This window comes from Ostrinia furnacalis, unplaced genomic scaffold (assembly GCF_004193835.3).
Source record: "Ostrinia furnacalis isolate ACB-3 unplaced genomic scaffold, ASM419383v2 OfSCF7336, whole genome shotgun sequence".
NCBI classification, from domain to species: Eukaryota; Metazoa; Arthropoda; class Insecta; order Lepidoptera; family Crambidae; genus Ostrinia; species Ostrinia furnacalis.
In genome coordinates this window covers 1,135,656-1,158,232 of record NW_021137575.1, presented here as the reverse complement: position 1 = coordinate 1,158,232, position 22,577 = coordinate 1,135,656, and the positions used below count along the sequence as shown (strand labels likewise).

General features: G+C 36.7%; 5 protein-coding genes across 6 annotated transcripts; 2 read left to right on the top strand and 3 right to left on the bottom strand.

The window, feature by feature from the left end:
- Positions 1 to 272: 272 nt before the first annotated feature.
- On the bottom strand, positions 273 to 2,098 carry shv (DnaJ heat shock protein family member shriveled). Its single transcript, XM_028319886.1, has 5 exons — positions 1,539 to 2,098; positions 1,279 to 1,455; positions 1,010 to 1,177; positions 548 to 758; positions 273 to 468 (listed from the first exon to the last, which is right to left on the bottom strand). The coding sequence occupies exons 1-5, from the start codon at positions 1,986 to 1,988 to the stop codon at positions 413 to 415; spliced, it is 1,062 nt and encodes a 353-aa protein (XP_028175687.1). The 5' UTR covers positions 1,989 to 2,098; the 3' UTR covers positions 273 to 412.
- Positions 2,099 to 2,381: 283 nt separating this feature from the next.
- Prosbeta2 (Proteasome beta2 subunit) lies at positions 2,382 to 3,697 on the top strand. Its single transcript, XM_028319887.1, has 4 exons — positions 2,382 to 2,560; positions 2,657 to 3,093; positions 3,182 to 3,387; positions 3,509 to 3,697. Exons 1-4 carry the CDS (start codon positions 2,499 to 2,501, stop codon positions 3,644 to 3,646), a joined length of 843 nt encoding a protein of 280 aa, XP_028175688.1. The 5' UTR covers positions 2,382 to 2,498; the 3' UTR covers positions 3,647 to 3,697.
- A 786-nt stretch (positions 3,698 to 4,483) lies between these two features.
- Positions 4,484 to 9,030, bottom strand: rt (Protein O-mannosyltransferase rt). The gene is made up of 9 exons (XM_028319877.1): positions 8,744 to 9,030; positions 8,249 to 8,427; positions 7,857 to 8,158; positions 7,615 to 7,777; positions 7,228 to 7,542; positions 6,710 to 6,992; positions 5,876 to 6,143; positions 5,178 to 5,395; positions 4,484 to 5,012 (listed from the first exon to the last, which is right to left on the bottom strand). Exons 1-9 carry the CDS (start codon positions 8,861 to 8,863, stop codon positions 4,521 to 4,523), a joined length of 2,340 nt encoding a protein of 779 aa, XP_028175678.1. The 5' UTR covers positions 8,864 to 9,030; the 3' UTR covers positions 4,484 to 4,520.
- Positions 9,031 to 10,322: 1,292 nt separating this feature from the next.
- Positions 10,323 to 17,314, top strand: LOC114363924 (ATPase WRNIP1). 2 transcript variants are annotated; one of them, XM_028319834.1, is made up of 8 exons: positions 10,323 to 10,855; positions 11,042 to 11,212; positions 11,396 to 11,568; positions 11,655 to 11,912; positions 12,097 to 12,268; positions 12,345 to 12,528; positions 13,357 to 13,602; positions 16,312 to 17,314. In XM_028319834.1, the coding sequence occupies exons 1-8, from the start codon at positions 10,640 to 10,642 to the stop codon at positions 16,410 to 16,412; spliced, it is 1,521 nt and encodes a 506-aa protein (XP_028175635.1). In that variant the 5' UTR covers positions 10,323 to 10,639; the 3' UTR covers positions 16,413 to 17,314. The 2 variants fall into 2 exon arrangements, with proteins under 2 accessions (XP_028175635.1, XP_028175634.1); XM_028319833.1 differs by having other exon boundaries at positions 10,325 to 10,855; positions 11,006 to 11,212; positions 16,312 to 17,076.
- Top1 (DNA topoisomerase 1) lies at positions 16,620 to 22,036 on the bottom strand. The gene is made up of 10 exons (XM_028319822.1): positions 21,898 to 22,036; positions 21,437 to 21,603; positions 20,932 to 21,360; positions 20,587 to 20,677; positions 20,339 to 20,506; positions 20,138 to 20,234; positions 19,684 to 19,840; positions 17,944 to 19,241; positions 17,561 to 17,837; positions 16,620 to 17,462 (listed from the first exon to the last, which is right to left on the bottom strand). Exons 1-10 carry the CDS (start codon positions 21,937 to 21,939, stop codon positions 17,360 to 17,362), a joined length of 2,829 nt encoding a protein of 942 aa, XP_028175623.1. The 5' UTR covers positions 21,940 to 22,036; the 3' UTR covers positions 16,620 to 17,359.
- Positions 22,037 to 22,577: the final 541 nt, after the last annotated feature.

Here is a 22,577-nt window from a genome sequence, read left to right as displayed (position 1 = left end):
GTGTAATAAATAAACCTTGGGCAGTAAGACATCTGTTTCAATATTGTGATAATTTGTTACAGTGATTTTAGTATACATTTTGTTATTGTTGTGTAGGGACATATTTGTTGCAGTAAGTTACTAGGTTTAGTATGAAATATTTTCTTATTGATAAGTTGTTTTGTTATGTAAGGAAAATCATATACTTAATAAATCTTTATTTTAACAAAATTTTCTTTTATTATTACCTATACATTGATGATACAAGGATATGAAGTTACAAAATAATAAAAGTTACTTCATGAGTATGTTTATTTTATAAAAGAATCACATTCTTGCACAAGTAACACAATATTCTGGCATCACATACACATCTTTGATCATACAGTTCCACTCAATTCACTACTTAAATAAATTAATTGGCAGTGTGCTACTATAGTCCATTGTACACTTTGTTATTTGGTGACTGGTTAAGTATTTTCCGCAAAGCTGGAAACAAAAATTAATATTAGACTGGATTCATAATTTTGTGTAATAATTATGTTTTATTATTATATTTGCATATTACCTTCTTTTTCCTCATCAGTGAATTCTTGCTTAGGGAATTCAATATCAAAAGTCACATAGAGGTTCCCATGAAGGTTGTTGTTGTCAAAGTTGGGCATGCCTTCACCCTTCTTGCGGACGCGGGCTCCCGCCCACGTCACTTTGTCGCGCGATACTGTCACTTTGTGTCCGTCTAAGTGGACTAAGTCCATGGAGAATCCTGTCAATGCATCCTGGAAAAAGGAATTAATACAAAATTGTATAGTTTTTGATATAAATATTTCAGGAATTTTATTCATAAACATGAAGAAATAAGTATTTGACAATCGTTTATAATTTCACCATACTTAATAAACAAATTGAAATGTTTAATTAAACCTCTTGTCAAGCTGAATATTTATTCTGCTGTTTATACAACTAAACTCAAGGTCAATCGATATCACAAAGATAAGAGGAGGGATCAAAAACATTAAGCTTTACCAACCTGCAAAGTAATGGTAACATTTGTGTAAAGGTCATCACCTCTTCGGGTGTACTGTGGGTGTCTTTCAGTTTTCAACACAACTATCAAGTCACCGGGGTCTCCATCCACATGAGGTTCACCCTCTCCTCGAAGTCGGGACTTGTGGCCGTCCGGAGCACCAACCTCTACCTGAAATGAAAAATAAAAATAATAATAATAAGAACTATTCAGTGTTCATGCTACAATACCCAGGTGAGTATTCTTTGTTTGAAGTAATTTAAGCAATGTACCTCTATTTCCAGCACCCTTTCCTCATTAACAAATTTAACATTAGGGCACTCATCACAAACTGTTTGTTGCATCATTTGGAAGCGCCCTGGACCAAGATTTCGAGTAACCATCTCCTGCCTACAGTTACATTTTCTTGTTCCTGAGGTGGGTTTGATTACTGGCTTGTTGTGAGTTATCTGTAAACAAAAACCGATTAAAATGTAGGTTTAATTAAATTTAGACATTATGCACTACAGATTTAATAGGATTATGTACTCACTTCAATGAAATTGCCATTATAAAGCTCTTCTAATGAAACTGTTAGCTCCATGATTACATCTGCACCCCTGGGGGTCTCATGTTGTTGGGGCTCGCCACCGAAGTGAAATCCGAAATCACCAAAGAAACTAGCGAAAGGATCATTGTTGTTCATCATACCATCCTTCTTGAGGCAATCTTCGCCGCAGCGGTCATACAACTCACGTTTTTCAGGATCTGCGAGAGCCTCGTATGCCGCGCCCAAATCTTGGAACTTTTGTGATGCATCTGGATCATCTTGATTTTTATCTGGATGTAGCGCTTTTGCTAACTTTCTGTAAGCTTTTTTGATTTCATTTGTGCTAGCCGATCGGGATACACCAAGTATTTGATAAAAGTCGCGGCCCGCTAAAGTCAGTACTAAGGCGGATGTAAAATAAATAATACATAGGAGCGCAGTATTAGTTACCATATTTTCTAATATTAGGAACTTCTATGCTGTAAATGTCCAAAAAATTGTCCAAATATCTACTTTACAATTCTACACATTTCGACTTTTTGACGTACTATTATGATTTGACATTTGCAGGCGTAAAAAGACAATTCGTCCTGCTGCGATTGGTCAATGATAGAACACAGTTGAATAAAATCATAATTGCATGAATATTTAACACTAATTCAGACTTTATTGCAAACCAGTAAAGAACATTTTTAGGTGATAATAAATTTACCAATCATAAACAGCCTCGTACAATTCAATGTTACCATTATAAAAATAAAAAAATTACTAACTTGAATATTTTATTCCTTTGTCGATATTAAAAATAAAAAAACAAACCTACTAAAAATTGTTCTGTCAGAGTCGCTTTTCAAAAAGTCATCGAATTTTGACAGCTTCTGTGAACTTCTGTGTGTTTCTTGCATGATTCGGTGGTTTTAATTTCTATTAATTCTATTAGAAGTGGGTTTTTTCTAGAAAAATATGGCTTCTGTACTTGTACCAGAAATCCCAGCCCCAGGCTTTTCTTTTGAAAATTTTCAGCGGTAAGCAAAACCTAAAAGCGTCCATTCATACATTCAACATCTTTGTTTAGGCTTTTTCACCGTTAAATTCGCTGTAATCTTCAATTCTCTTTTCAGAAATGCGTTCCTTGAGCAGAAGGGTTTTCCAGCTCCAAAAGCGACTAAAACTGGTACCACCATTGTCGGTATAATATACGCAGATGGCGTCATTCTTGGAGCAGACACGAGAGCAACCGAAAACACTGTTGTATCGGACAAAAACTGCCAGAAGATTCACTATCTGGCAGGCAACATGTACTGCTGCGGGGCGGGTACTGCCGCAGACACGGAAATGACTACTCAGACAGTGGCTTCGCAGCTGGAGCTGCAGCGCTTACACACCGGCCGCACGGTGCCGGTGGAGACCGCCGCAACCCTATTGAAGCGCATGCTGTTCCGCTATCAGGGATACATTGGCGCAGCTTTAGTTCTGGGTGGCGTGGACAGAACTGGGCCACACATCTACTGCATTTACCCCCATGGATCTGTTGACAAACTTCCCTATGCTACAATGGGTATGATCTTTAAGTAAATGTAATTTTTTTTGTACATGGAGATGATTTCTAAACTTACAATCTTGTCACATACTCTTTTCCATTCCAGGATCTGGTTCTCTTGCTGCTATGGCTGTATTTGAAGCAGGGTGGAAGCCTAACCTCAGTGAGGAAGAAGGCAAGAAGCTGGTCCGAGATGCAATCGCAGCTGGTATCTTCAATGACTTGGGATCAGGTTCCAATGTGGACCTGTGTGTAATCCGCAATACTGGCCCTGCACAGTACTTGCGTACTTATGAGGAAGCAAATGTTAAGGTATGCTTGCTAATATGTACCTTTCTTACTCAGAAAATATATTTTCTTTAGACTTTAAAAACTGAAATGTTTGTTTATGGCAATAATTTACACTTTTTATATTACAAGGATTTATTTTTAGGGCAAGAAACAAGGTTCATACAGATATCCCCTTGGAACAACTGCCGTGCTCAAGCAGAAAGTGATCCCTCTGGAGGTTGAGGCAGTTGCAGTCCACCCAGTCCAAGCTATGGAAGTAGAGCCTTCATCAAGTCGCTAATTTTCTAAAAAGTATGTAATGTTCATAATAAAACAATTTTGTAAAATAAAGGCTATGTTTTTTTATTTTGACATATTGATACAAAATTAGTAAGAATAATTATTAATTATACATTTTTCTAAACAACAGATCAGACAACAGATCTTAATGGACGGAATTGCACATCCAGCACCTCAAATAAAATATACTTGAAGCTAAGGATTGTTAACAATATATGTAAATGCATCATATACCTATTTTAAATCTAATCTTAAATGTATTGTTTTAGTTTTTACATTATCTACATTTATTTATAAAACTAATACTATTTCACTTATTACTAATTAATTATACTTTATTTTAGGAATGGCAGACAGTAAGAAAAGCCTAAGAAAATAGGATAGGCAGATAATCTCTAAATATAGACAGATACAGACACAGACAGTGATAATAATTACATTTTGAATATTTTTTTCAAAATACTTAGTCTACTTAACTGAGTATTGTATGTGAAATTACAGTAGAATCCCGATTATCCGGATCAATTAAAAACAGGGGTGGTCCGGATAATCGAAAATCCGGATAATCGATTTCAAAGTAAAATCAAACAATAATTAACTTTTTACAACAGAAAGGGTTTTCAATACATCATTTTATATAGAGTCTAAAAATCTAAATTTTAGACCATTGGACATCCATTTCTTTTAACAATGAACCAAAAAGACGTCCGTACCATGTTACGTTGGCGGCGCCTTCGGTTTTTATGGGTCCAGATCCTGAATCGGTAATTAGAAAACCATGAAGAATGAGTCCGGATAATCGGATATCCGGATAATCGAAGTCCGGATAATCGAGATTCTATATGTAAAAATATCATATTTTAAACTATGTATTATTACACCCTTTTATGTAAAATGAAGTCCCATGTGTCTTTCCACCTAAGACTCATGAGATCGTTTTCAGTGAGATCTGCATTGCCATAGTTGAGGACACTGAACTTTTTAAATGTAAGGATAACATATCCCAACCATACAAATACACCTACTATAAATATATTAGTAAATGCTTTAGTTTTTTCTCTCATCTGTAATACATAGTACAAATGGTCAATAACAAAAGTTAGAAGAAGGATTTTGAATACATAAGCAGGTAAATAATGGTGAAGAAAAAGAGTTCTATCCATGAAAAAGTAAGGAAGATAGTGTATCCAGTATCCTAAAAAGAGGATAAACCCAGCATCATAGAACCTTTGCGTTGCAGCAGAGGGCAGGTCCACACAGGCGCGGCGTTGACGAATCGCGTACACGGCGAGCAATACGCTGTATACCAGTACCGAGATTGTACCAGCATACCATGTTACCAAATTGCCTATCAAGTGTATTTGTGCCTGTGAACAAAAAAGGTATTTCATAGTAGGTATTTCTGGGCTCAACAATCAACATAACTTTTATCCTGTCCCAACTGATGATCCAATAAGTTGGAAATTGGTGACTGCAAGGGTTAGTTTGGTTAACGATATTTGAAATCAAAAGCACAGTGCTTCTATACTTACATTGGAATTAGGAGACAACCAGTACGCGATGGAGCGGACCAAAAGCGGCCACTCGGCCGGCTCACTCGCGAACATGTGGCCGAGCGGCGCGTCGGGCGCGTGCGTGATCATCTTGTACTGCAGCTCGATGAATTTCTCCCAGAAGGATAGCTGGGTCACGGCTGTTGGTATCATTTCCGCTGTTGTTAACTCGCGTTCTCTCTCTCTTCTATCTTCAGCTGCAAGGATTTTTTAATTAACCCGTTAATTTTTCGTTGTCTTTCAGCCCAAATGGACTCAAACGCAATATCCAATCTCTCGTTGTCAATCTCGGACTAAAAATGGACCAGCGGGGTAAAAAAATGGACCCTTTGGTGACTGAGTTTGTTGTGGCGCTTCTTCTCAGCACTTGCCAAATGTTTGTCTCGAAGCGCTGGTAGGGCAAAAAAAGAATGAGACATGTATAGGCTCCTTAAGAGCATTTGACGATTTGCAAGAACTAATTTAATTAGTCTAAACAAATAAAGATAATTTTGATTTGATTTGATTTGACCGAAAAACGTTATCCGAAGTTTCGAATGTTGCCATCCCTCTCACGCAAAGGCAGCCATCATGAGCGATAGTGACAGAGAGACCCGAACTACGTTAACAGCTCTTCGGAGTAAACCCAAAGGCTTCAAAAAGAAGAAAGTGTAACTTAACTTATTTTTGCAACTGACCTTTTGTGTATCGATGTTCCTCCACATTCCACTCTGTGTCCTGATGAGAAAGGACCTTGTCGGCGACTACTTCGTGTTGATGGAAGCCCCAAGAAGGCAGCTGCCGGCCGCTGAACCGCAGCGCGGAGCCCGAGTCCACATGTATGAGGCGCACCTGGGACCGAATACTGTCCCACGTGGCGTCCTCGCTGTCCCGGTTCACTATGTCCACCCGCCAAAGGTTCTGAGCTGGCATCGAAACGTTGTAATCGATGTAGCAAGACACTTCCTAGAATAGAGAATAGAACATGGAATGAAAATTTATTAACGTAACATTAATGGCAGCTGCAAGGGAATGCAGCGCAGCGGCTCTGTGGCTCAACAAAAGTTTCCTTCTTATATGTGTTGCTATTCGAGTTTAAATAAGAACCCAGGAGTAGCATACTTATACAACACTTGTACCATATAATATATCAAGATCCACCAGTTGTTGACATACCTGCGATTGCGGTGAAGCAGGTGCAGCGACGTCATGAGAGTTGAGCGCGCCACTGGTAATGCCATGCAGAAGCTGAATCACATCTCCGTGACGAATGGCGTCGGGCGGGTGTCCGACGGCCAGCGAGGCCTGCTCCGGCCGCTTGACGTTCTACCACTTGTTGACGTGTTTAAAATACCTGCGATTGCGGTGCAACAGGTGCAGCGACGTCATGAGAGTTGAGCGTGCGACTGGTAATGCCATGCAGAAGCTGAATCACATCTCCGTGGCGAATGGCGTCGGGTGGGTGTCCGACGGCCAGCGATGCCTGTTCCGGCCGCTTGACGATCCACCAGTTGTTGACGTATACAACATACCTGCGATTGCGGCGAAACAGGTGCTGCGACGTCGTGAGAGTTGAGCGCGCCGCTGGTAATGCCATGCAGAAGCTGAATCACATCTCCGTGGCGAATAGAGTCGGGCGGGTGTCCGACGGCCAGCGACGCCTGTTCCGGCCGCTTGACGATCCACCAGTTGTTGACGTCCTTGAAGCTGTAGCACGTGACCTGCTGCTGGTGCGAGGAGCCGCGCCCGTCCGAGTAGCGCACGGGGTACACGTGTGCGTGCGAGTGCAGCCAGCACGTGCGCCCATGTGTGTGCCTGAGTTACATCGAGGAATAGGTTTATTGCACACCAAAAGAAATACAAAACTAAATTAGCACAATTGACAGACAAAGAAGGGAGAAGACATCCATTGACAAGGATTATGTTACATATCCTTATGATATTTTTGCAAAATAGATATTGGACATGTATTTCAGTGTAACAATGTAGTGATTTTTTCATAGTATCTCATAAATAATGAGAAAAAAATTGTGGCTTCATGTGCAATTACCTCAGAGTTATTTGAGATCCATGGGACACATGTAAGGGTTGCCCGCGCGTTATGCTAGCAAGCCCACCTTGAAGAGATGCTTGAAAGGCACTAGTCATCACACTATCGTGAGGACCAGCTTTCGGCAACATCATCAGGTGTGCGTAGAACACGCCAATGTAGATTGACAGTGGCAACACAATTAACACCAGCAGTCGCCATAAACTAGACAGTGCAAGGTGGAGTCCTGATTTAGTGTGACTAATTTGTTGCCACACTTGACGTCCAACTATGAGTAGAGCCAAAAAGTATGTGTAAATACCAGAGTATTTCACCCTAAAATGTGAAAGACATGTTTTAAAAAAAATAATATAAACAAAAATATTATTTGTAGATAAGGTAACTTACGAAAAACAGCATCCTAAAGACAGAGCCCCTGTGCATAACCATAACACACCAATTATCCCATTTCTACGAGTACTTTTAACAACACATAGGAGACCACATAAGCCAAAGAATATTTGAATGCTTTCCAATAGCATAAACCTTGATTGTGCTAGGAAACAATTTTCTGCAACATAAACATAACAATATTAGTTTTGAATATGAAATGATAATATAATATACTACTTTAGTTATAATTTTCTTACCAAATAAAATTAACAAAGCTGCTAGCATAGCTGTCCATTGGTAGCAAGATACTTCTAGCATCAGTTGATATGTGATTGAGACTATTATACTTCCAGCAACTGCTGGAATTAGTCTAAGAGCTTTTACTGGCACACTTTCAGTATATGGTGATCCTATTCGGTCAAATGTAAAATTCCCATCATATCCTGCAGCACGTCCAGCTAAATACAGTAGTTGTTTTCCAAGAGGTGGGTGAGCATCAAAGAAAAAAACACCTTTAGCGTAAAGAGACACATATCGACCATAATGTAACTCATCAAACCTGAAAAGTATTATCACTTTATAGATAATGCATAATTTATTATGATCAATATAATGTAAATGATATGTGAAAATATGCTACAATACTCACACTATGTAACGGGGTTGGTCTAAATTATAAAGTCTAGTAGATAGGCCCAGCATCAAAAGTAAGAAACACACAACATCAATATCCAGATGAATATAAAAGCTCGATGGTCTTTTCATTTCTTCCACTGAGCAGTTTCCTTGAGGAAGTTTATTTACACTCTCAGAAGGTGCACCATCATCCTAAAATATACAGGTAAATAATGTTAAGGGAAATAAGTGTTCAAAAAACTTTTTTCAGGATAAATCTGCATAATATAAAGTTATCAAGCTGCACCAGCTTAATAGTATAGTCTATAAGGCTCTATGAGAGTAAGTAGATTGTACTATGATATATGTTTTGATAGATACCGATAAATAGCCGTACTTTGTGAATCATTTTTCTGATACAAACTGGAAATAATTACTGGTGCAGAATTTAAGTAAACACGCATACAAAACTTGTTTGCTTAATATTGTGATCAATAGAGGATACCTTTGATTTATTTTATGTACTTACCACTTCTCTTTCAGTGTTAAATAGTGTTAATTCATTTGAAATTGGTTCCTGTGATTCTATGACCTCCTTTAGTTTTTTCTTATCCTTACGTTTTGTTAAACTAAGATCATTTCCGTTCATTTTGGATTTTATAACTTTAGCAATAATGTATTATTTTATAATAATAGAATTCTCATGGAGTTATCATTTTTCCACAACACAAGTCGTTTCAAAACTTTTTTACTCAGCCAAAGTAGTTTGTGGACGTCATACGTAAACAAGAATTTGACATTTGGCTAACAACAAGTCAGTCATAGCAATGACATTGACAATAGTGACACTTTACGTTCCGAAATTTGAAATTTATTATACACTCGAATAGATTTTTTTTATCGTTGGATAATCAATATCTGTGGATAATGGATAATCCCATCGAATTTATCCCACCCAAGTAGAGATGGGTTTCCACCCGGGTAAAAACCCACATGAGGGTAAAAACCCAATAAAAACCCAAACCCAAATAATTTTATAATTATTTCAATTGGTATCTTTTCTTTATTTTTATTGAATTTTTCTCATTTAAGTTTATTGATTAATAAGTAATAAATCAAATTTAACACTAATATGCATTTATATCGTGGCCAAATCGTAAAATTGATCACGTTATGATGATGTGACCAATTATTTTATAAAATGGTGTTATTTCAAGAATCGTTGAACCGATTTAGAAGAAATTTAGTAGGAACACAATCATTTGTGATCATGGCAAGGACATGGAGGGGGGCCCCCTCCATGTCCTTGCCATGATCACAAATTATTGTGTTCCTACTAAATTTCTTCTAAATCGGTTCAACGATTCTTGAAATAACACCATTTTATAAAATAATTGGTCACATCATCATAACGTGATCAATTTTACGATTTGGCCACGATATAAATGCATATTAGTGTTAAATTTGATTTAATACTTATTAATCAATAAACTTAAATGAGAAAAATTCAATAAAAATAAAGAAAAGATACCAATTGAAATAATTATATAATTATTTGTTTTCACCTGGTGTAAACACCCACGGGTGGAATGAAACGGGTTTTTATTGGGTTTTTACCCTCATGTGGGTTTTTGCCCGGGTGGAAACCCATCTCTACACCCCTTTCCACGCGAGGCTCACTCGTTCACCATCACCACCGCGACCGGTTAAAGGCACAGTGCCCCGATTACGCTAATTTTTAACGTGTCCAATACAGAATTACAGACGCGCTTCTTCGATTTCTTCGATTCTGCGATACGGATTGGTCAAAACAGCTGACGTCAGCCCTGAGCTCAGAGCCCCGATTACGGTAATTTTTAACGTTTCCAATCCAGACGCGCTTCATCGATTCTGCGACACGATTGGTCAGCGTAATGATCAAAACAGCGTACGTCAGCTGTTTTGACCAATCGTATCGCAGAATCGATGAAACGCGTCTGGATTGGTGACGTTAAAAATTACCGTAATCGGGGCTCTGATATGGATTAGGTTAAAGGAGTCTAAACCGGGTGTTTTAGTCGACTTTTCGTTAATAAAACTTAGCGTAGCGAGTACTACAAATGCATTGGATACTATGCAATCTAAAATCTCAGAAAAAAGTTACGCACTTTTTTTAGTTGAAATACGAAAAAGAGCTTAGTTGAGTTCGGACCTAACCATATCATATCTGTGGTTCGGACTGTCATGGCCACATGGTAGATGTCATCAATGTCATGCTGACAGCTGATGTGCTTGAACCGCGAAGCGAAATTTCTCAATCAAATCAACCGATGGCTTTTATCCTTGTGTTTGAAACATTTTTAAACTTAAATTTGATGCTAACGCAAGAATTTACTGGGTGAAACTTTAAATTATATTTGCTTGGTAGGATAGAAAACTATATAATATGTCACATTCCACGAAAACAAATAGCATTTCTTGTCCAGTATGCAGTCGAGAATTCCAACAGGAATTAATTGAGGAACATGTTAATAAGTGCTTATTTTTAAACACCCCAGAGCAAAGTGGTTGTAAAAGAGACAGTCCCTTTCATAAAAAAAACAGTTCTCATAGTGAGAAACGCATTAAATTGGATTCTTGTACATCACAACAGCAACAAAAGGTAGGTATTATTACTTTCTTATATTTTTTTGTATGTAACCTTGGAAAGTATTTACTATATCATTATTATGGACAATGAATTCAAAATCTTAAGTTGTTGTTTTACAGTGCAAGGCTAAAGCTATTTTGAATAATTTTTATTCACCTATAGGATACACCTACCATAGCAGCTGCAAATAAATTACAGAACTCAGTTGAAACTAAATCAGTGCCTCTGGCTGAAACTTTAAGACCAGTAAGTTTGAATGATATTGTTGGACACAAGGAGGCTTTTGGGCCCGGCACTATGTTATATTCAATGCTGGAGCAGAGAAAAGTTCCTAACATGATTTTATGGGGACCGCCTGGTTGTGGAAAGGTAAATTAATTGTATACCTTACATATTATTATAGAAGAAATTCTTTGAGATATTTTTTTAATCATGTTTCATATGATTTAAAGTTAATAAATTCTAACTTTTTTTTGTCAATAACTATATTAATACACAGAGGATGTTGATGCTTTACATACACTAAAATGTCATTAATCTCATATTTTTCAGACTTCCCTGGCTAATGTTGTAAGTCACATGTGCAAAGAAAGCAAAAACATGAGATTTGTAAAATTATCAGCAACTATGGCAGGCATAAATGATGTGAAAGAAATTGTAAAAGTTGCCAAAAATGAAGCACAATTCAAGCGACAAACTATACTTTTTATGGATGAAATACACAGGTATTAAACTTAATTAATTTTAGATTTGGTATGTATATTTCAATGAGTTTGTGCCTGTTCTGCAGTGTGTGCAACTTTATTTACAGGTTTAATAAACTCCAGCAGGATACATTTTTACCTCATGTTGAAAATGGTACTATCACACTTATTGGTGCTACTACAGAAAACCCATCATTTAGTCTGAACAATGCACTTTTAAGCCGTTGTAGAGTCATTGTCATGCAGAAGTTGTCTGTGGATGATGTGTTGTTAATTTTAAAAAAGGCAATTCAAATCAATAAGGAAATTATTATAGCAGAAAAAGATATTTCTAAAGGAAACCATTCAGAGGATGCCATTCCAAGGTAAAACTAAGGGTGTTTCAAATATTTAAACCAAATTAGTCTGATTCTAGACTAAAGCATCTAATTTATTTTAGAGCTTTCTAAGTTACCTACAAATTCTACAATGATGTATTCTAATTTCTTTTGTTTCACAAATAATTCATACTGTTTCATGGAAACAAAATAACCTCTTGTTATTTTTCAGGGTTATAATAACTCAGGAGTCTCTTCAATGGTTAGCTGAAGTTTGTGATGGCGATGCGAGGATAGCCCTTGGGGCTCTCGAACTTACTATAGCTTCCAGGAATACACAACAAGATGTCTGTAAAGAAGGCCCAGCAGTTATTTCTCTAGAAGACATTCAACAAGGAATTAAGGTTTCTACTAAAGAATGTGTTTAAATATAAGTACTTAATGATTTTAACCTTCATCATCTATTTGCCTTTTTTTCAGAGGACGCATATGCTTTATGATAGAAAAGGAGAGGAACACTACAATATAATATCAGCTTTACACAAGTCAATACGAGCTAGCGACGACAATGCGGCGTTATATTGGATCACTAGGGCTCTCAGTGGTGGTGAAGATCCTCTGTACATAGCGCGACGATTAATTCGTATGGCATGTGAAGATATCGGTTAGTATTTCATAATTTAAGTAGTAATTACATACCTACCTACTAGCTTTTCGCCCGCGTGAAATTTTGTTTGTCACAGAAATACTATCGCGCGCGTCCGTCCCTGTTTCAAAAACCGGGATTAAAAAACTATCCTATGTCCTTTCCCGGGACTCAAACTATCTCTATGCCTTTCATCAAAATCGGTTCAGTACTTTCGCATTTATAATATTAGTAGGGCAGTAGGGATTATGCATAATATATCGGCTGCCAGCTTATTCGTACGCGTGGACCCCGTTTTATCCCCTTAGATCTGGAGTTTCGTAAAGTCCGTTCTTAGTGGATGTCTACCTACACTCTAAGGAACCTACCTGCAAGCTACCTGCCAAATTTCAAGTTTCAATGTGTTATAGTTTCTGAGATTTCGTGATTAACCAGTGAGTGGTATTTCGCTTTTATATCTATAGATTAAAGACAAAAAGAGAGAGGGAGAGATGTGAAACTGAAAGCAACACTAAATTCATACATAATTATGTGCTTAGATTAATAATCTAAGATTATGTGATGTGAGATCTCTAATCTCTTCAACTACGTAATTATTGCAGTATCATAAATTCGGTCAGTAAACACACTGAAATAACTGTCAAATAGTGCCAAGACCCCTGTAAAAAGGAAAGTTGAGCCATGCTGATGCTGAAGTTTTACTTCGTTAACCTTAAACAAAATTATGACCTAATCGCACTACACGAAGTGCGTGTCTCATCGCAACGAAACGTAATGCATTGCATTATCGTTTACCTGTGATGTCTAAAATTTTACCATACATTAAAATTCATGATTTTTTTCCAGGTTTAGCTGACCCAAACGCGTTAGTAGAAGCTGTTGCGTGTTTGCAAGGATGTCAAAATATAGGAATGCCTGAGTGTGACGTCTTACTGGTGCAATGCGCAGTTAGATTAGCAAGAGCAGAAAAGAGCCGCGAGGTGTACTGCGCTATGAAGCAATGTCAAAGATTCATACAAGAAACAAAAGGCCCTTTGCCTCCTGTGCCTTTACATTTGAGGAATGCACCAACGAAACTTATGAAACAGTTAGGTATGTAATGTATTGTATGGTTGCAAAAAAAAATCTATTGTGTGTCTCGATTCGCTGGTACTTGAAGGGCTACGTGAGTATAGACTAAAGCATTTAGTAACAAAAAAAACAACGAGTCGCTCTATGAAATGTTCTAGGCCTCTAGGGTATCACCCTTTCATGAAAACGCAGTGGCGCCACTATGGCGCGCATGTTGCATTTGTCACAGTAGTGGTAGTGGCGCTGCGACTGCGCTTCTAAAATTGTATGAGAAAACTAGTAGCGGCGTGGCCAGCGCCATAGTGGCTGCACTGCAGCGGTTCCTCGCGTCTCTAATTTGAAGGCGCCCGCGCGGAGAACTGTTTTGAATAACCAATCAGATTTTTCATTATTTCCTCACCGCTCCGCGCCGCGCCGTCACCGCTGTAAAATTCTATAGAAATATTTGACGCCCCGACAATTCTCCGCCTTAGTGGAAACCGAGCCTGAAACTAGCTTGTTCTGCCGATCTATCTACCTTCATTCCGTCGTTTCAGTGTGGCTACATACTTCATGAAAGGTACAGTACAGTCAGCGTCAAATACACTCGCGAGCAAAAGTATGGAATCACTTACATGAAGTTGTTTCCACGCAATCTTGTGTACTAACGAATTTGTTAGTAACAAAAAAAGTAGCACCATTTTAAAGATTAAACTTTTTTAACTTTAAATTGATGCCAAATAATTGATATAAATTAATAAATCACACCAGCATTTAAAAAGATATCCCGCCTGATGTGAAGAAGTAAGGAAAAAGACATGTAACACCTGTTTGATACGTCGCGAGTTGCGGCCTATTTATTTACCCCCTATACCACGGAAATGGTGGAAAGCGTGCTTGTCGGTGACCTACCGTCAGTTTCGAGCCTGTGGCAGGCCTTTTTGGGGTCAAATTCTATTGCTATCTTAGACGAACTGTCCACTCGCTAACAGCTATCCTACGAACATTTCTGAGCTCTTGCTGGACGTCGATACCAGTCAAATGACGATTTCATAGAGAGGTTGACATGAAAAAACGGTCATCCCTCTGCGATGTGCACTGGCGCTGTTCAGAATTTGGTCTCGGGATAAGCCACCAGTCTCCCGAAAGCGTCTTAAAACTTTCGAAACCCAGGACTGGCTTATGTGGAGCTGACGTCAACGTACGCAGGGCCGCGTGATGTCACTCTTTTTTAGTAATTTGAGCATAACCATAACTTCATCGATTTTTGTCGTAGAACATTTTTTCGGACAGTATATTATGGATTTCTTACCCCTTTAAATCTGCATTAACAATTAAAAATCGAAATGAACCTCATTGAAACAAAGACGTGTTGCGAACTTATTGGCTACTTTGGGTGTCACGAACTATTTGATGCCGACTGTACTATCGGGGACTCTTCCGCCTGACCACTTTGTAGAAATTTTAGCGTAAGCGCATCGCTCCGGTCACGTGCTCACCCCGTCTCTAATTGGTTACGCATTTTACTATATTTTTACTACGACCAATAAGAGACAATCAGGGCTTAGGTTGCAATACGAAATACCATTGTGCACTTTATTATCATACGGTTAAGGTTTAAAACGAAATGTTTCTTTTTCTTCAATCTTTCTTAGTTTTAGGCTGAGTTGCACCACCTAACTTTGACCGTAACTATGCTGTAACAAATTTTATCAAAAAAATACTTGTTTCTGATCTCATTTTGTCTAATATTTCGTTACGTTTTTTGCGAATTTCGTTACGTTACGAAAAAGTACAACATAATGCTGAGTGTATACTGTTATTACCTGACTAAGCATAGTAATATTCACTACTTAATTAATTTCAAAAAATATAGAGCGTTAATAACAAAAGGATTGGATACTATCTGCTTTACAGAAGTGCCACCAGCAAAAAATTATCAAATCATTTAGATTACGTTTTTATGTGATTACTTCTTTTGTTTTTTTAGGAATGCCGCCAAAAACCAATGCCGAAAGGCAAAAAGCTTACAGAGAACGACTCAAAATGGATAAACATGATGGAAAAAAAATAATTTTATTAAAATAGTATGAATGATTACTCCCTTATTTTATTTCTAACCCCTTAATATTACCCCGTATTTGAGTGCATACTTACAAATATTTCGAATTGAATAAATAAAGAGCATTCACAATATTTCGCCAATGTATAACAAGCCTTATGGCCTTACTATTTCGTTACTACAGTTTCGTTACGTACACTTTTTTTGAGAAATACTCATATAATATTTTGTAGCGATTTTTTATTGGGTTTCAAATTGACTAAAATGCGACGTTGCACATTGTATAACTGCCTAAATTGTAAGACCTATAAATGTGAATGCTAATGTGGTTATGCAATAAAAGTATTGAGTATTGAGTTGCCAAACGAGCGCCACGGATGCGGGTAATAAGCAATACTCAATCCTAATTGCTTTACATAGAGCTTGGTTTGCTAGGGCAAACATCTACAGTGGTGCGCCGACGCTGCTTAGACCCGAAACATGAATGAACGGGGGCGGAGCATTATCGATCGTGTGTGTGCAAACAACTTAGGCCCTTAAGGTGTCAAGGCGTTCGAGTCCCCGATAGTACATAGGCGATATAGGGTGATAATTTGTCACCTTTTGGACCTTAGGAAACTATTAGTTAAATTTTCTTAATCAGACTGCATGTTATTTTAGTTATATTATTTTATTCTTTATCTTTGCAGGTTATGGCGATGGTTATAATTTATTAGAAAAGGATAAATCTGGTCTTACTTATATGCCGAGTGGTTTGGAAGATATTAATTTCTTTAAAAATAATACATAATAAAAAAAACTCTAATGGTGCTAAATGTTCATTTACAGATGTGTTGAATATGGTTCAAAACAATAAAAAACCAAAATACTAGTGTCAATGTTGTATTTATTTGGGATAATCTCATATTTTGACAATAATTGTATGACATGGTAAAAATTTCCTATTTACAAGACACACAAACTGTAATACATTATTACAAATTTACTTTTAATGTTGTACCTTTTGTAACATTGACGGCTATTGCCACAATTTTAGATCCTAGCCTTATAAAAATAAAATAACATTATTTCTTACTTTACAACATTTACTACTGCACATTGTGCACATACACACCGTAATAATTTACATCATTTCCAACTACAAGCTACACACTTGATTTCTCCAGATTTTATCGAAATTGTCTATCTTAAAATATTCTACTAATTTTGTTTGATGAAGACTCAAATTAAGTAGATGTCGATTTATAAAAGATAAATCGAAAATTATGGAGTCCTTACTATTTATGTACAAAAACACCAAACTATCATTATTATTACTTTATTACTCTTTAGAAAAAGCGTCATTATTTATTTTTTCCGATTGATTCATAACACGTAAAATCTAGAGAAAAAACAGATTGAAAATCTGTACAAAAAATCTTATACTAGTTACTTTCTAAACACTAAAACTTAACCTATAAAACTATAAGCAAAAAATTGTAACTAGGTGTGTTCTAAATAAAAATAAATTAGAATCAGACTTCTAATTTGGATCCTAATTGGTGAGGAACAATGAGTTGTTTGGGGTCCAAAAATTTGTTAGATAAATACTATAATCATACTAATTCCTAATAATCAGGTCATGAATTCATAAAAAAACTTGTTGAATATAAACAAAAAATATATAAAGTGGAACGTTTGCAAACTGAAGTATGTATAGTATATAAAATAAAAGTATAGCTAATGCTACGATTTACCTTAAAAGATATATTCGGGACCGGCCATGTCGATCGCCCAACGAAACTTGTCGCGCTGAGTTTTGTTGTAAATTTTCTCAATAGGGACATCGTGTTTCTTGCACCTGTAAAAAAATTATGTAACGTAAAACTGAAAAATAATTAAATATGTATAGTAAAAGCTAACATGCTTTTTTAGTAGATTAGTTTACTGTTAACTTACCAAGCAACTGAAATACGAGGGTCGAGATAGTTAAGCTTTGATGTTCCAAGTGCAATGGTTTTGTTCTCGTCGCGGTCGGTTTCCTGTAGTTCTAGTTTCCTCAGCTGATCCTTCAGACGTTCAAGAGCCTTGCTCTTCTTATCACACGCGAGTTTTTCCTTGACTGACCCGCGCTTCGCCGCTTTAGAGGACTGTCGCAGATCTTCTTCGGCTTCATCGATTTGATCGCGTTTAGCTTGTATTTTCTCTTTCAGAGCTTCCATTGACTTGGAATGACCTGTAATAATGACATTTATTAAATTATCTTGCAATCCATTGCATGTTATTTGTATGTACCGGTAAGTTATAAAATCGTAACATTTTAGGATGACAAATTTACCTACCTTTGGGTACTGCCCGCTGATGGTTACAGAGGATGGCTACAGCACGGTTTGCTCTGTTATAAGCTAGAATTTTTTCTGGTACAGTAGCGTCACCATCCGTCAACTCGTCCAACTGTCTTTGCAAAGTAATAGAAGCGTTATAAGTACGGAAAACTTTTGCAGTCAATCCTGGCATCAAATCTTTAAGATGTTCATTCAATGTTTGTGTATTCAGCCTGTCAAACAGATCATCACTTCCTTTTTTGCTTTCCATGAAAAGTTCGAGATTCTTGAATACTCTTTTCTCTACTGGTACTTCATTGTAATATCTAATAGAATCTTTACCAAGGAAATCAAATACAACTACATATTCTTTTCCATCTTTTTCTTTATGTAATTCAATGTGTTCTACTCTTAAAGAACAACAACCAACCGTATCTGCTTGGTCATCATCTTTCTCATTACCAGCTCTCAACGCCAGGCGATCAATAAAATACAAGGCTACTGCTCTTTGTCGAACTCTCATTTCCTTTGCTTTCCAATCGGCGCGGTAATTTTCTCTGATTTTATCAATGCACTTATGAAGCTTTCTGGCTGTCTCATATTTCTGCCAATCCTTTTCTCCTTTCAACTTTGAACTAGGATTCAACATGACGTATTTAGCCTGTCCTTGTACATTTTCTGTCCAAGAGGCAAGCCAAGTTACAGTATTATCATGTCTGACTTCTTTCCACTTATGGCCTGCAGGGGGTTTGGGCACTTTACTATCCTTGGAGCAATTGATCAAAACATCTTCAGGCATAACTCGCCGTTTTAACATTCCCATCTTTGGATGTTCACCACGGCCTCTAAAAAGTCCAGGAGGTTCTATTCTAAAGTTGCCAATTTTTTCTTTATGACCATCTATAGTACAGAATCCATATTCTTTTTGTATTTCTTCATTTTTGGCTTTAAGTTCAGCCTTTTCTTCTTTTGAGCGATTTTTATTCTTTTCAGAAACACTTTGGAAATAAAGTTGCATTTCTTTAAAATCACATTTAGAAAGGTCTTTGATTATTTTGGTTTCTTCGTGTGTCATTACTTTTTTCCAGTCAGCAAAGAAGTTATTGTTGAATGTAGATTTGGTGGTGTAGTCGTGGTCCAACATCCGAGCGTAAAATCCAGCTACTTCCTCAGCATCTTCAGAAAGTCTCATCACTTTACCATCATACCGGAATTTCACATTTTCTGGAAGGGGTTCATAGGGTGGTGCAAATAAGGGGCCTTTGTGTTCAAGGAAAGTCCACTTTGTACCATCATCCTTCTTTTCTTCCTCCCACCTAAACAAATAAATTTTGATTAAATGATAGAAAATCATAATTATCTATCTATAGCATCAAATTCACAATAAAATTATAACATACACAAATCTTTTTACACGACGTTGTCTTATGCTTAATATAATAATAGATCTCTGTCGTAATACGGGGCGAGAACTTGCAAGTTTTATTACTAAAGGTATAAACATAATACTCAGTTGAGTAATATCTACTACATAACCTCAAACTTATCACCTGTCTGTAATGACATCGAATGATGCTAAGGAAACGTTCCGCACGCCATCTATGTTGGTTTTGATCTCAATTTGATGCAATCTTTCAATAGATGGCGTTGGTGGTTTGATAGCACTATTTTTATTTCAGTTCAAATCGAAGCCAAATGGAAATCTCGTTTCTAGAAACTAGTTTTCCTCATAACTTTTATAAGTAATTTTAACATTACCATTTCCAAACTTCCTGCTCATCTTCTTGTTTCTTTTTCCGTTTTGTGGGGACTCCATCTGTTTCAGTTTTCACTTTAGTTGCTTCTGTCTTCTCTGGCTTGACTTTCTTTTTCTTAGGCTTCACGTCTTCTTCTTCCTCTTCATCATCATATGTCTCTGTGAAGAATAAAAAAGTTTTAAGTTTATGATGATGATGTGATCATTAATAATTTTAACCTTCCTACAGGAGACAACTATTGTTGCCAAGTCAAAAGTCACTTCTCAATACGGGTGGCATCTAATGTTGTTTTGGCAAAGCCAATACTAAATCACGGTTTACAACAAAAAAACAATAAAATTGCAAATTAGTGTAAAATGTGCAATTATGAAACTACATTAGTTGATTCTATAGTTTTATTAATTGGCAATTCGAAAAAAATCCAATTTCAATTTAATATAATGATAAATAATTACCTTTCTTAACCTTTTTCTTCTGCTTCTTCCGTTTAAGGAGAGGAATATCCTCTTCACTCTCACTGGCTACTCGTTTTTTAGCAGCTATGCGATTCAACTGCAATAAATATAAAAAAGTTAGTTACAAGAAAAACTAAGATACTATCTAATTATATTCAGAGAATGGCAATAAATTTTAAGTAGCAGAAAGTATGTCCTCACCAGTGGTTTATCCTCTTCAGCACTTTCTTCTTCTGGAGGCAGTTCAGACAGGGGATCATCTTTGAATTGTGATAATGAATAATCACATGATGAAACAGTAGTATTTGCTCCAGCAAAACCATCTTCACTTTCCTCTTTGATTTCATGCTTTATTTCTGGGATGTCTACCTGTGAGCATATCATATAATGTAAAAAACAATGATAGTAACATAATTATTACCAGCACTGTTAAATTATAAATAACAAACCTGCATGGGCTCTTCTTTACCAGACCATTCCTGGCTCTCAGATTTGACCTTATCTTTTTCATCTTTGCTTCTATCCTTAGATTTGCTTGAACTGTTGACATGTAAAATAATAAAACTTAATATTGGGTACTTCAAAATATTTTATGGAAAATAATAGCAAATCATAATATCTACAAAATTACAGTGTTATTGTATCGATTGTTTCATAAAATAATTTAAACATAATTTAGAAAATGACAAAAATTTATACTTGACAAACAAAATGTCATTAATGTAAACATAGTGAAAAAAGGTTACTGTAAAAAAATGAGTAGGCATTTTTTGTCATTACAAATTATTTTGTACCTGTGTTTGTCTTTTGAACTAGAATGTTTGTCTTTATCACTTCGGTGTTTATCACTCTTGTGACGATCCTTTTCACGGTCCTTGTCTCTATCTTTTGATTTATGTTCCTTAGATGATGAACTTTTATGTTCGCGATCCTTGTCTTTTGAAGATGATTTCTTTTCATCACTACTACTGGACTTCTTATCTTTGCTACGGTCACTGCGATCTTTATCACTTTTATCCTTGTCTCGGTGTTTGTCCTTGTCACTGCGGTGTTTGTCTTTATCACTGCGCTCCCTGTCCTTACTGCTAGAATCGTGGTCACTACGTTCTTTGCTCCTCTCACTGCGATCTTTGTCTTTATCACTACGTTCTTTGTCCTTGCTGGAAGACTTGTGAGAGCTGCTGTGACTTTTGCTGCTTGAATGCTTGTCCTTATCTTTGTCCCTATAATGTAGACATATTAGTCACTATACTTTAATTCATAAGAAGAGCATGCTGCAGAACTTTCTGGAAAACTAACCTGCTTGAACTGCTGCTACTATGTTTGGAAGAGCTTTTGTGGTCGCGGTCTTTGTCGCGGTGCTTGTCTTTGCTTGACGACTTGTGGCTGGACTTATGCTTCTCGGAACTGCTGTATCCGTTGTGAATACCATTCACGTGTTCATTTTTATTGCCATTAACCTTTCCCTGCAAGAATAAAGTGACAAGTAAATTATAACCAAAAAGTTCTTTTATCACAAAATGAATAGAATAAGATGATTACGTTGATAAAAATTGCAAATCATATCGCATTGTTCTCAATAAGATAGACGCTTTAGTATAGCTCGTTGTGCTGTAGTAGACGCCATATTGGGACTTAGAAAAATTTCGCTTCGTGGAGAGTAACGTTCACTAGTAAATCTGAACACTCGAGCAATTTTACGCTACTAAATTATCATTTCTAGATGCCGTAAAATCGTACAAATCAATCTGGCTACTTACTGATTCACAATCATTATCACTTGCAGGATTTTCGACACTCATTTTGCCTACGTATCACCAACGTTGTACGCGATTACATGAGGCTTGAAAGAGCAGCGAATGAACGCAAAATTCTACTAAGTGCCGAGAAGTGACGAATGCGCATGCGCTATTCCACCTCCCAGAAGCTAGCGAACTTCAGGTGAGTGGGATTTTCAAAGACTTCAACTACTTGTCCCTAGATGGCGCTGTACACAGCGTCGTAAAAAAATAAATAAATGATTTATTTTTCTGTTTCTCTGTTTAAGTTTGTAGATTTATTATACCGTAGTAGTATTATTTTAATTCCCACTGTACAAAATCAACTTAACGTTGTATAACGAAAAACACGATCAACATGAACATTGAGTTTGGTTTGTTTTACGTTCATAGTGCCATCTGTATTCTTTTTTATAAATTTTCTCATGAGAAGAATGCGCCATCTAGCGATTAGAGTTATATATTTTTGTATGTGCTATTGCTCTGCAGAGCTGTGCAAAGAGCAATGATCGCAATTGCAAAAACTTCATGGTGTTGAACTTATTGATGAAAAAGTTGAACTTGCTTGAGTCCATCGAGTCATCAATTGAATTACACTTAATAAAATTTTAAGAAAAATCATACACCAATACTTTTTAAACAATGTGTGGTTGGAGAAGTAT

Excerpts from the sequence above, each read along its gene's own strand:
- Prosbeta2 (XM_028319887.1), top strand. The coding sequence starts at position 2,499 with ATGGCTTCTGTACTTGTACCAGAAATCCCAGCCCCAGGCTTTTCTTTT. Across the intron at positions 3,094-3,181 it reads ACTTCCCTATGCTACAATGG|GATCTGGTTCTCTTGCTGCT; the intron begins GTATGATCTTTA and ends TTTCCATTCCAG. Across the intron at positions 3,388-3,508 it reads ATGAGGAAGCAAATGTTAAG|GGCAAGAAACAAGGTTCATA; the intron begins GTATGCTTGCTA and ends ATTTATTTTTAG.
- shv (XM_028319886.1), bottom strand. The coding sequence starts at position 1,988 with ATGGTAACTAATACTGCGCTCCTATGTATTATTTATTTTACATCCGCC. Across the intron at positions 1,456-1,538 it reads ATAATGGCAATTTCATTGAA|ATAACTCACAACAAGCCAGT; the intron begins GTGAGTACATAA and ends TTTTGTTTACAG. Across the intron at positions 1,178-1,278 it reads AAAGGGTGCTGGAAATAGAG|GTAGAGGTTGGTGCTCCGGA; the intron begins GTACATTGCTTA and ends TTTTCATTTCAG.
- LOC114363924 (XM_028319833.1), top strand. The coding sequence starts at position 10,640 with ATGTCACATTCCACGAAAACAAATAGCATTTCTTGTCCAGTATGCAGT. Across the intron at positions 10,856-11,005 it reads CATCACAACAGCAACAAAAG|GATACACCTACCATAGCAGC; the intron begins GTAGGTATTATT and ends ATTCACCTATAG. Across the intron at positions 11,569-11,654 it reads TTTATGGATGAAATACACAG|GTTTAATAAACTCCAGCAGG; the intron begins GTATTAAACTTA and ends CTTTATTTACAG.
- rt (XM_028319877.1), bottom strand. The coding sequence starts at position 8,863 with ATGAACGGAAATGATCTTAGTTTAACAAAACGTAAGGATAAGAAAAAA. Across the intron at positions 8,428-8,743 it reads TTAACACTGAAAGAGAAGTG|GATGATGGTGCACCTTCTGA; the intron begins GTAAGTACATAA and ends TGTATATTTTAG. Across the intron at positions 8,159-8,248 it reads GACCAACCCCGTTACATAGT|GTTTGATGAGTTACATTATG; the intron begins GTGAGTATTGTA and ends AATACTTTTCAG.
- Top1 (XM_028319822.1), bottom strand. The coding sequence starts at position 21,939 with ATGAGTGTCGAAAATCCTGCAAGTGATAATGATTGTGAATCA. Across the intron at positions 21,604-21,897 it reads GTGATAATGATTGTGAATCA|GGAAAGGTTAATGGCAATAA; the intron begins GTAAGTAGCCAG and ends TTATTCTTGCAG. Across the intron at positions 20,507-20,586 it reads GTAAAGAAGAGCCCATGCAG|GTAGACATCCCAGAAATAAA; the intron begins GTTTGTTATTTA and ends ATATGCTCACAG.